At 39.8% G+C, this 11,323-nt stretch overlaps 1 protein-coding gene across 4 annotated transcripts in view; it reads right to left on the bottom strand.

Annotated features, from left to right (window-relative positions):
• Positions 1 to 9,831: 9,831 nt before the first annotated feature.
• Positions 9,832 to 11,323, bottom strand: part of SOX13 (SRY-box transcription factor 13) — a 58,985-nt gene continuing 57,493 nt past the window's right edge. For 3 of the 4 annotated variants that reach the window (XM_075335637.1, XM_075335638.1, XM_075335639.1), the window contains one exon: positions 9,832 to 11,123. In XM_075335637.1, the coding sequence (XP_075191752.1) occupies positions 10,877 to 11,123 (247 nt within the window). In that variant the 3' untranslated portion in view covers positions 9,832 to 10,876. The remainder of the gene's footprint in view (positions 11,124 to 11,323) is intronic. The other variant, XM_075335640.1, reaches the window with a different exon arrangement.

Raw genomic sequence — 11,323 nt, 5'->3', positions numbered from 1 at the left:
TTATTTGGAATTATTTCAGCACTGTATAGTGATGTGTTACTGAGAAACACCAGAGGAAATTATGTACACAAAAGAATATTACTGAAGAAGCTAGAAAGACAATAAACAAGAGGCAGAAGAGACCCCCACTGGCATGGTTAACAAAAGAGACCATAAAGATCAGCGAAAAAAGATGAACAACAAAATGTAACACGAAGGATGCAGACAAAGAACTTTATTGCCAAAAGATATCTACAGAGATAGAAAATGAATATCTGAAGGACAAGACCAGGAAAGCATACCAAAAGATGAAGCAGATAAACAAAAAAGTGTCAACGAAGAGTGGGACTGTTGAAAGACGCCAATGGGAACAAGCTAACATAGCCAGAACAGATCAAGGAAAGATGGAAAGAATACACAGAGCACCTCTACAAGAACAACTCCGTGATACGGGAAGAAACAAAAACTGGAAATGATGACGAACTGAACATCTGAAAAGACTAAAGGCTCTGTCACACACACAGATAAATCTTTGGGAGATCTGTGGTTGCAGTGAAATCATGGACATAATGTTCCATTTGTACACGGCCACAAACCTGGCACGGATTGTCCACAATTTCACTGCAACCACAGATCTGCCACTGATTTATCTCTGTGTGTGACAAGGCCTTAAGTCGTTGCTGCGATAAAGCTTCTGTCAAAAAAACCAAAGTGCCTGGACGTGACAATATTCCAATAGAACTAAAGTCTTTGGAAGCAGCAGTTGATGACATCACGTCTGTGTCAACAGATATGGACAACTGATAAATGGCACAAAGACTGGACAAGATTGATGTTTATTGCTATTCTGAAGGGAGATGCTACAGACTGTGGAAACTATCAGACTATTGCGCTCATACCTCATGCCACAAAAATACTACTGAAGATCTTTCCAAGACGCCTACAGTCTTAGTTTGACAATGAGCTGCTAGAGGAACAAACAGGATTGAGAAAAGGTAGAGGAATATGATATTTAATTGCTGACATTAAATAAGTAATGGAAAACGCCAAATATAAGGAGCTCTATATAAGGAGCTCTTTTTTTTTCTTCATCGAATACAGCAAAGCCTTTGACTGTGTTGATCACCAGAAACGTTGGAATACCATGAAGGATATGGGTGTGTTAAACCTTCTGATCAGCCTCACTAGGAACTTTTACATCGGCCAAGAAGCAACAGTTCAAACGGAAAATGATGACACGGCATGGTTCAAAGTAGAACAAGGCTGCATCTTGTCACCATTTATCTTCAATTTATATGCAGAAGCTTTTATCAAGAAGGCTGGACTTGCCGAAAAGGAACTAATCAAAATTACTGGATGAATCATCAGCAATCTTTAATACACAGACGATACAACATTAATAGCAAATTGATAGCAACATGCATAGATGGAATGAAGGACTTATTACAGAGTGTCAAGATGGAAAGCTCAAACATGGGACTCCTACTCAATACAAAAACAACAAAGATATTGATTATTGCAAGGTATAACTGGGACACAATTGAGGTGGACGGCGAAAAACTGGACATTGTAAAGGACTTCAACCTACTCAGATCATTCATCCCTCAAGATGCAGCAATGACACCAAAAGTCAATAAGAGAATAGCTATTGCAAATCTACACTGAAGTCACTGGACAAGGTCTTCAATTCAAGGAACATTTCACAGGTGATAAAGACATGACTTTTAGATCATCTTTTGTATTCTGTAGTATCATATGGATGTGAAACCTGGTTGATAAGAAAAAAAAAAAAAAAAAAAAAAACAAGACAAACAAGACAGAAGAATCAAGGCCTTCGAAATGTGCTGCTAGAGAAGGATGTGATCAGTACCATGGATGGCAAGAACAAACAAATCAATTTTGGAACAAAGCAAGCCAGACAGGTCACTAAAAAAGAAAAAGGACACCAAGCCATGACTTGCCTACTTTGGACACATCATACAAAGAAAGCAATCACTGGAGTACATCATAATTTGAAGAATAGAAGGAACAAGGCAAAGAGGAAGGCCAGCAACCAGATGGCTTGATACAATCAAGAAAACTGTGGAGAAGACCCTTTGAGACCCATTTAGGTTTGCACAAGATCCAACTTCCTGAAGATAGTTCATTCATCAAGGTACTATAGCAAGAAAAAATTGTATCTTCACATGATTAGTTACTTCAGATATTTAACCCCTTAATGACCTCGGACAGTATTACATCCCTGTGGTTATAGTGTTAATCCTCACCGGCTGCTGTGGGCTGTCAGCGGGGATCTGTACACGTCAGCTGATTTGTACAGCTGACATGTGTGCCTCGCTATCCACCCGTACATGTTAACCTCCTTAAATGGCGCTGTCAAAATGTGTAATCGCATACTCACTGGCCTCCACCGGAAGTCACGTGATGTGATCACGTGGATCCGATGGTTGTCATGGTAGCACAGGGTCATGTGATGACTCCTGTATCTCACATGACTCAGGTCCTGTAACAAGCAGCCGAGTACTGCAGGTTACAAGAGATGATCATTTCTCGCAATCTGAGCGGTGCTGCACTGATAGAGAGAAAAGAATGAGTGATCAGATTGCTGATCCTTACAGCCCCCTAGGGGGACAAGTAAAAAAAAATATAACTAAATTAAAAAAGTTTTAAAAAAATTGAAAAAAAAAACCCCAAAACCCTAAGAGTTCAAATCATCCCCCTTTCACCCCATTGAAAATTAAAGGGTTAAAAAAATAAAATATTCACACATTTGGTATCGTCGCGTTCAGAAATGCCCGATCTATCAAACTATAAAGTCACTTAATTTGATCAGTAAAAAGCGTAGCAGCAAAAAAATTCCAAACGCCAAAATTAAGGTTTTTCGTTGCTGCAAATTTTGTGCAGAATGCAATAACAGGCAATCAAAACGTAGCATCTGCGCAAAAAATGGTACCATTAAAAAAGTCAGCTCGGGATGCAAAAAAATAAGCAGACATTGAGCCATAGATCCCGAAAAATGAGAACGCTACAGGTTGAAACGTGTGCCACTTTTTATTTTTGAAAACTTCTGATTTTTTTTTTTTGTAACCTCTTAGATAAAAGTAAACCTATACATGTTTCGTGTCTACAAACTCATACTGACCTGAGGCATCACACCCACACATCAATTTTACCATATAGTGAACACAGTGAATAAAATATCTCAAAACAATCGTGCAATCGCACTTTTTTTTTGCAATTATTTGGCATTTGGATTTTTTTTGCGGTTTTCCAGTTCACTATATGGTAAAACTCGGTTTCATTTAAAAAGTAAAACTCGTTCCGCAAAAAGCAAGTCCTCACATGGCAAGATTGACTGAAAAATAAAAAAAAGTTATGTCTCTCGGAAGAAGGGGAGTGGAAAAAAAACGAAAAAAACCCCAAACAAGGTGATTGATGGGCGGCTGGCAGCCTTCCACTCTTCATTAGACGTTATAGTCACCCAAGTTAATGCCCAGGGTTCAAGGCTAACAGATGTGGAGCAGAGGGTCTCTGACATGAAGGACTCTGTAAAGGAAATTTCAGAGATGCTGGAGAGCAGGAATAAGGACATTGCTGTATTGCTGGACAAGGTAGATGATCTTGAGAACAGGTCCAGACGCAATAATTTAAGGTTGGTGGGCGTCCCTGAATCGGTTCGGCAAGCTGATCTACTGAAACTCACTTCAGAATGGCTACCAGGAGCTTTGAAATTGGATCTAAAGTCGGGGCCAATTGCTATTGAAAGGGCCCACAGAGTGGGCCCACCTCGAAATGATGGAGAGGTCAGACCCAGACAAGTAATTTTTAAGGTCCTGGACTTCCAAGACAAGATCAGATTGCTGACAGCATTTAGAAAAATCGCACATTTACCTGCAATAACTCTAAACTGCTTTTGTTCCAAGATTACTCAGCAGCCTTGACAACAAGACGCAGAGCCTTCAATACAGTATGCAAACTATTGGCGGAAAAAAATATTCGCTTCAGTCTACTGTATCCTGCTGTTCTACGCTTCACTACAGGGGGAAAGAATTGGACTTTTGAAGATCCTAAGTTGGCTTTAAATTACCTCCTTCAGGAAAATGGAGCTTCGCCAGCAGTCAACACAGACACTTAAATCGGAGACGTCACTGTGCTACAGTTCTAATGTTCATTCTGTTTTTCCTTTTTTTTTTTTTTTCAGTGTCAGGACTGTCAGAGAGGCAGGTGACATTGTCATTAGATTAAGGTTTTTGTTTAGATGGGAAGGGGTTAGGGGGCTCTGCGTGCGTACCTTTAGTTTAGCTCTCATATGGGTTGTCGCGTTTACTCGCTGGTATGGACGTGGGAACCCAAATAAGTTGTTTATAATTTTACAATTAATTCCTCCTTCTGGAATAGGATAAATGACTAACACAGAGAGCACAAATGTGTCCACGATTAAATCGCTGTATTGGTGCTCCTGGAATGTTAACGGGTTAAACTCTTCTATTAAGAGGAAAAAAGTTTTAAATTATCTACATCGTTTAAATTGCCATATTGTCTTCTTACAGGAAACACACTGGATGAAGGGCAATCACCCATTTCTTCACAGCAGAAAATATGCCGTATGCGCAGAAGCGTCATTTACGAGAAAACAAAGAGGGGTAGCTATATTGATCAATACGCATATTAGTCATGAAGTTCTGGAGGTTTCAGAGGACCCTATGGGGAGATTATTATTGGTGAAAGTGAAGATAGAGGGCACTATCTACAACTTAGCAAACATATATGCACCAAATATTCCTGATCCACAGTTCAGAGCCAGATTGATCGAAAGTATCACAGGTTGGGATATGACTAATTTAATTGTAGGCGGAGATTTCAATGAGGCTCATGATGGAATTTTAGACAGGTCAAGTCCCCAGCCATCTCCTCTATTGGCTCTCCATAGTGGTTTGCAATATCTCAATCAATTGGGACTAATAGACACATGGCGCATGCAGCACCCAATAGATAAAGATTATACATTTTATTCACATGTCCATGACTTACATACACGGATTGACTATTGGCTACTAAGCCCAGCACTGATGCCACATTTACTTTCCTCCAACATCCTAGACATCTGTATTTCGGATCATGCACCGGTTACTTTTAATTTGTTATTATCTACCACAATACTACGGGAAAAAAGGTGGAGGTTTCCTTCATATTTATATCAATCTGAGGATTTCAAAGCTTCTTTACGGAACTACTGGAGCTTTTATGAGAGTGATAATCACGAGCATAGTGGGGACGCTGGTTTGTATTGGGCTGCCTCCAAGGCAGTAGTAAGAGGTCAGATAATATCATATGTCAGCCATAAGAGAAAAAAGCTTCTGGAACAAACTATATCAGCACAAAAACTTCTCACGCAGGCATATAAAGACTTTAAAAATAACAACACGGATACGACAAAACAACATTTCTTGGAGGCCAAGGAGGCGGCGGACACCTTGGCCCATGAGATGGCACTTAGTAACCTGGACTACCAGAAACATAAATACTTTAAATGGGGCAACAAACCTGGGAAATTACTAGCTTCTTTAACCAAACCCTTTAGAACCACCACTAGAATCCACAAAATTAAAAAGAAAGATGGTACCATGATAACAAAAGATGAGGAAATAGTGGAGGAGTTCAGGGCATTCTTTGGCTCGCTGTATGAGGCGGAACTGAGGGAGGTTGACGGGGAAGCTGATTTTATCCATGGTACCGTAGCGCCCATCTTGACAGAGGAACAAAGAGTAGTACTAAACGCCTCTATAAATATTTCAGAAATAGTAAAAACTATTGGCACTCTTAAACTAGCCAAAAGCCCAGGGCCCGATGGATTTAGTAACAAATATTATAAGATCTTGGGAGCCTCTATCGGTCCTCATCTATGTGCAGTGTATAATAAGATAGTCACAGATAGAATAATTCCCGACAGGTTCAATGAGGCAAACATCATAGTATTACCTAAGCCAGGAAAAGACCCACTACAGGTGGAGGGATACAGACCCATCTCATTACTCAACTCTGATTTTAAAATCTTTACTAAAATACTAGCTGGTAGATTACAACAAGTGATTCCAGATCTTATTCTGTCCATCCAAACGGGATTCGTGCACGGGAAATCCATCACCTATAACATCAGGACGGCTATTGGGGCTCTCTCTTATAGCAAGAAGCATAGATGTACCAAACATATAGTAGTTAGCCTTGATGCGGACAAGGCCTTTGACAGGGTCTCTTGGGCCTATTTACATAATCTTTTGGCATGTCGCCAGGTGGGATCCTGGTTTTGCGAAGCAGTCAAGATGATATACACAGAACCCAAATCCAGACTATCTATAAATAATACATTCTCTGAGCCATTTGAGGTACAGAGGGGAACGAGGCAGGAGTGTCCCTTGTCACCTTTATTGTTTAATTTGGCTCTGGACCCAATGTTGAGGACCCTACATAATTTAGCAATATTTCAGGGCATGAGAGTCGGTGGGACAACAATTAAACTTTTGGCTTTTGCAGATGATATTTTATTGTTTATTCAATCCCTCTCAAGCGATTCCAGAGATAATGAACACATTGAATAATTTTGGAAAGGCCTCAGGCTTCAGGGTAAATTACAAAAAAACTGAGGCATTGGCAATGTACAAATCGGGTAAAATTGATAACAACTTATTTCCCTTCCAGTGGTGTACCAGGTCCATTAAATATTTGGGGATTCAGTTCCCAGCAAACCCCTTGTTACTATATCAAATTAATTATAAGCCTCTTATAAATTCATTAATACATCTACTCCAATCTTGGAAACATCTGAAAATATCCTTTTCGGGCCAATGTCACTTAATTAAAATGGTAGCATTCCCCAAAATAATGTTCTTATTTCAGACTCTCCCGTTGCTTCTACGCAAATCAGATATTAAGCTACTAAATTCATCCTTTGGAAAATTAATTTGGGGGCACAAGGGGCGTACTAGGATCAGCTTACTCAAGCTTCAATTACCAAAAGGGGCAGGGGGCATAAATCTTCCAGATCTGGGCAGATATAATCTAGCAGAAAATTTGAGATATGTGGTGGACTGGGTGCGAGGAGTATCTCACTTTGCCAATGTACAACTGGAACAACAGCTATGTTCACAAGTTTCGTTAACAGCATTGCTGCATTTAGGGAACGAGGAAATACCGAGTGAGGTTAGGGATCATCCAACACTATGGCATACTATACAAACGTGGAGGAAGGTGAGGAAACTTGGTAAAATTAACACTTCAAGTTCCCCATTTCAACCCTTTATTGGAAATCCGAGATTCCTCCAGGGTCGCCCTCCGAGGATTTATGAAACATTGTCAATGCAGGGTTGTGCTTATACTGCAGATCTAATGGAGCCTGATTGGTCGTTGCTTTCTTACGAGAAGGCGGCACACCGATTTCCAGCTTTTGTAGGTCAGCCTTTTGTTTTTCTTCAGGCGCGTAGCTTGGCACAAAAATATCTTGTTGACAAGCCAAAGGGAGATCTTGGAGGAAGTGTGGATAACTTTCTTAGGAGGGCAAGAAGCCAGGCGTCCTCGACTAGTCAGGTTTATTCAATGTTGCGTACAGTTTGGACATGGGAGGGGAAAACAACAGGTCCAGCAAAATGGAAGGTAGACATGCCAGAGTTCGAGGTAAAGGATTTTTTTACAAGCCACGCTGTTGCAACGTAAATTTCTTTCGTCCAGTAGCTACACAGATATGGCCTTGATAATTCTACATAGAGCATACATTACTCCAAAAATTCAATCAAAAATGGACACAAATGCCTTATACTCTTGTTCTAAATGTGGCATTAGAGACACTGACATGTTTCACCACTTATGGGACTGTGTTCAGATACAGGGAGTATGGAGAAGCGTTCACTCAGTCTTACAAAATACATACAATTTTCAGTTTGCTCTGACACCACAGTGGGCGATTTTTAACATGTTGGAGGAAGCTCAACAAAGTCTTCCGAGAGGTACCAGGGCAATGTTTACTATTTGGGCCTCGGCCACTAGGAAAAGTATCCTACATCTCTGGGTAAATCCTGAAGCACCCTCTCTAGCGTTTATCCAAACAAAACTAATGTTCATATTCAAAATGGACTGGCTGGATGCACTGTCGAATAAGGAGAAGTTGACTAAGCGTTTCTTTGAAACATGGTCTTTATTTATACCTAACTTGGCTACAGTGCTTAAGGATAGACTTAAATCTCAGTTTGGACAGACCTCTTGGTACCTTCTTGAACTGCTCAATGGACACATACCAATTACATAAGTTACCATTTTAAGTTGCTTCTGGTCGCACGCAGAGCGGGGGGATGGGTGGGCGGGACTGTTTTGATTATAATGTCATTAATGGAATGCGCTTTGTATAAGAGCAGATTGTAAAAGAAATTCGGTTAAAATTCAATAAAAAGATGTTTAAAAAAAAACAAAAAACAAAAAAAAAAAAAGACTGAAAACGGCGGAAAATCAGCTGGGGGTGAAGGAGTTAAATATTTTCCTATTATACTTTTGATTCACACTATGAAGAAGGGAGCCGAGGCACTATAAACGGAGTCAGTGAACTTTCAGACCATGCCATGTTAAGTTTCATTTTTTTTCTTCAAATTTTTCATGAAAAAAAAATCAATAAAGACCTTTTATTTTATTTTTGTTAGATTTGTGGATGTACAGTTTTCCTTCTATCTGTAAAAATGTACCGAGTTGGAAGTCCACAACAGGAATGCTACTCACAAATAGAGAAGTGTGACAATACAGATATTGTAAGCTCAAATATAACATTATATTGTATATCTTATTGTAAATGCTCTTCAACACTGAAAATGGTGAACTTAGGATTAGACAGTCTTGCAGAAAATGCATCAAGGTGTGCACTGTCTAAATTTATAACAGGGTTAGTACAATCTGGCCAATTACCTTATAAACAGACACGGAGAAGAATCAGTCAACCAGCACTCGTGTGGATACATACCTTTATAGCATTAACCCATATGTGCCAGCTCAAATACATAAAGGGAACCTGTCACCAGTTTTTCGCCCTATAAGCTGTGGCCACCACCAGTGGGCTGTTATAGACAGCATTCTAACATGCTGTATATAAGAGCTGAGACCGCTGTGTAGAAAGTAAAAACCACTTTATAATACTCACCTAACGGTCGCGCTGCGGTGGATTCTAGTCAGATGGGTGTCTCCATTCTCTGGTGTGAGAGCCTCCTCTTTCGGTCATCTTCTACCTTCTTCTGAAGCATGTGTGCATGACGCATGCTACGTCATACACACTCGCTGGTCCGGCGCAGGACCTCACTGCCAGCGAGCGTGGATGACGTAGGACGCGTTATGCACCTCGGCTACAGAACAAGGACGACAAAGACTGCCGAAAGAGGAGGTGCTGGCACCAGACAACGGAGACGCCAATCTGACTAGAATCCACTGCACCGCGACCGTTAGATAAGTATTATAAAGTGTTTTTTACATTCTACACAGCGGCCTGTTATAATGCTGTATATAAGAGCCCAATGGTGGTGGCCGCAGCTTAGAGGCTGAAAAACTGATGACCGGTTCCCTTTAAAGGGTATGTAAACCTTAGATCAGGGCAATTTCACTTAGTGGGAGGAAGGCCTAATTTATAAATCCTATAAATTCAGAATCTCTCTGCACAGCTGCACAATGCAAATTCTTTTCCAGCTGTGAACTATAATTTACGCCAATTTCTGGCAGAAATTATAGTAAAAATGTTAGGCCTGGGGAGAATTTCCCTCGTCTCCATGCCAGTTTATTTTAAAAGAAAAAGATATGCTACTGCAAGAAATAAATTAAGTCAAAGCCCGATTTCACACAAAATGTAGACTGTTTATTTATCTTTTTTTATTCTGTACAGTAAACCAGGAACTAGAGAAATATTTCAGACTTAAGTTATTTTCTGTTTCTTTATCAAAATAAAAAAAAAATCCATTATCTCTATGACCTATATTTACACAGGTATAAAAATATACATACATTTATATATATATATCTATTGTATCTCTTATGAGGTATGAGAATTATGGGTTCTTCGGTTATATCCCTTCAGTACATTCAATAAGGCACTATGGAGATGTAAATAAAATGATTGCACACCGCTGCCGTGACACCACCTATCAAACAGGACCAAAAAGAGAACATTTATGGTTACAAACTGAAATTTAGCAATAAATCAGGGATCCGTTCACTTAAGTAGGTGGTACCAGTCTCGTGATACTAGTTCCTTGACCATTAACAGCCACTGTTGAAGTTATCACCATCATATGCAGATGGCAAACAACAATGGACTGAATTTTAGCCTTCAGTAGAAGCATTAGCGTATACTTCTGTATTCTCATAGGAAGCAATATTTGTAGGGCCTTGTTGAATATCTCCATCCCCTCAGTCATTTCTCCTCTAGAAAGTACAATGGGGGTGAGCCATCACTTTGATACTAAACTGCTTGTTGAATTTGTCTTTTAATTCATTTGCATGTAATGCAAGTGTCAAAAATTATAAGAAAAAAAACACAGATAATATACAGAAACCCATTTATATTTGAAGTGCACAGCAACAGAATTTCACCTCACTTTAAGAAAGCGCCACTGTGAAAATACGCAGCGTTGCTTTGCAAATAGCGTATATCCTAAAAGTGCTAAAGCATTCCAGATGATTTTAGTCCAGCTCAATGTGATAATATATTTATGTCAAGCCATAGGAATATAACCTATTCAAGAACAAGAGACAGCGACACCAGAGCTGGAAAGTATGGAGGTGCTCTCCATTGTCCCCTCTGCAAAAGTGGGAAGGGGTGTGTGAGACTTTGTCTCTATTTACAGAACACCAGAGTAGAAGGTATGGTCATTGGCCGTTGCTAATCTGTTATAACTACAAGCTCTCCTTCACTCTTGATCGAGTCATCTGAATCACTGCATAGTTCACGCATACGTGGCACAGACCCTCTTGGATCCGTACTTTGAAGACTTCTGGTGTTGATGATTACTGGCATGTTGCTCTCCTGCGCTGGGTACATATCAGAAGTGGGCAAGTGAGACATTCCTGGCAGAGACTGGGATTGGAAACCAGATGGCGATGGAGGACTTGCCATGGAACCTTGGGATCTGAAAAACAAAGCAATTCATTATTGTAAATTTTGAGACTTCTGCAAACAACAATTTAACAGATCAGAAACTAAAATGTTGAAAATTTTTTTTTTACTTGTGTTGCAATTTTACAAGACTCTAAATGTTTTCATTTTTACATTGATGGAGCAGTGTGTCTTGTATGGTGAGAGGACATTTTTATATCTCCTATTTTGGGT

The sequence above is a fragment of the Anomaloglossus baeobatrachus genome, chromosome 2, assembly GCF_048569485.1.
Source record: "Anomaloglossus baeobatrachus isolate aAnoBae1 chromosome 2, aAnoBae1.hap1, whole genome shotgun sequence".
Classification (NCBI taxonomy): domain Eukaryota; kingdom Metazoa; phylum Chordata; class Amphibia; order Anura; family Aromobatidae; genus Anomaloglossus; species Anomaloglossus baeobatrachus.
This window is presented reverse-complemented; position numbering and strand designations above follow the sequence as displayed.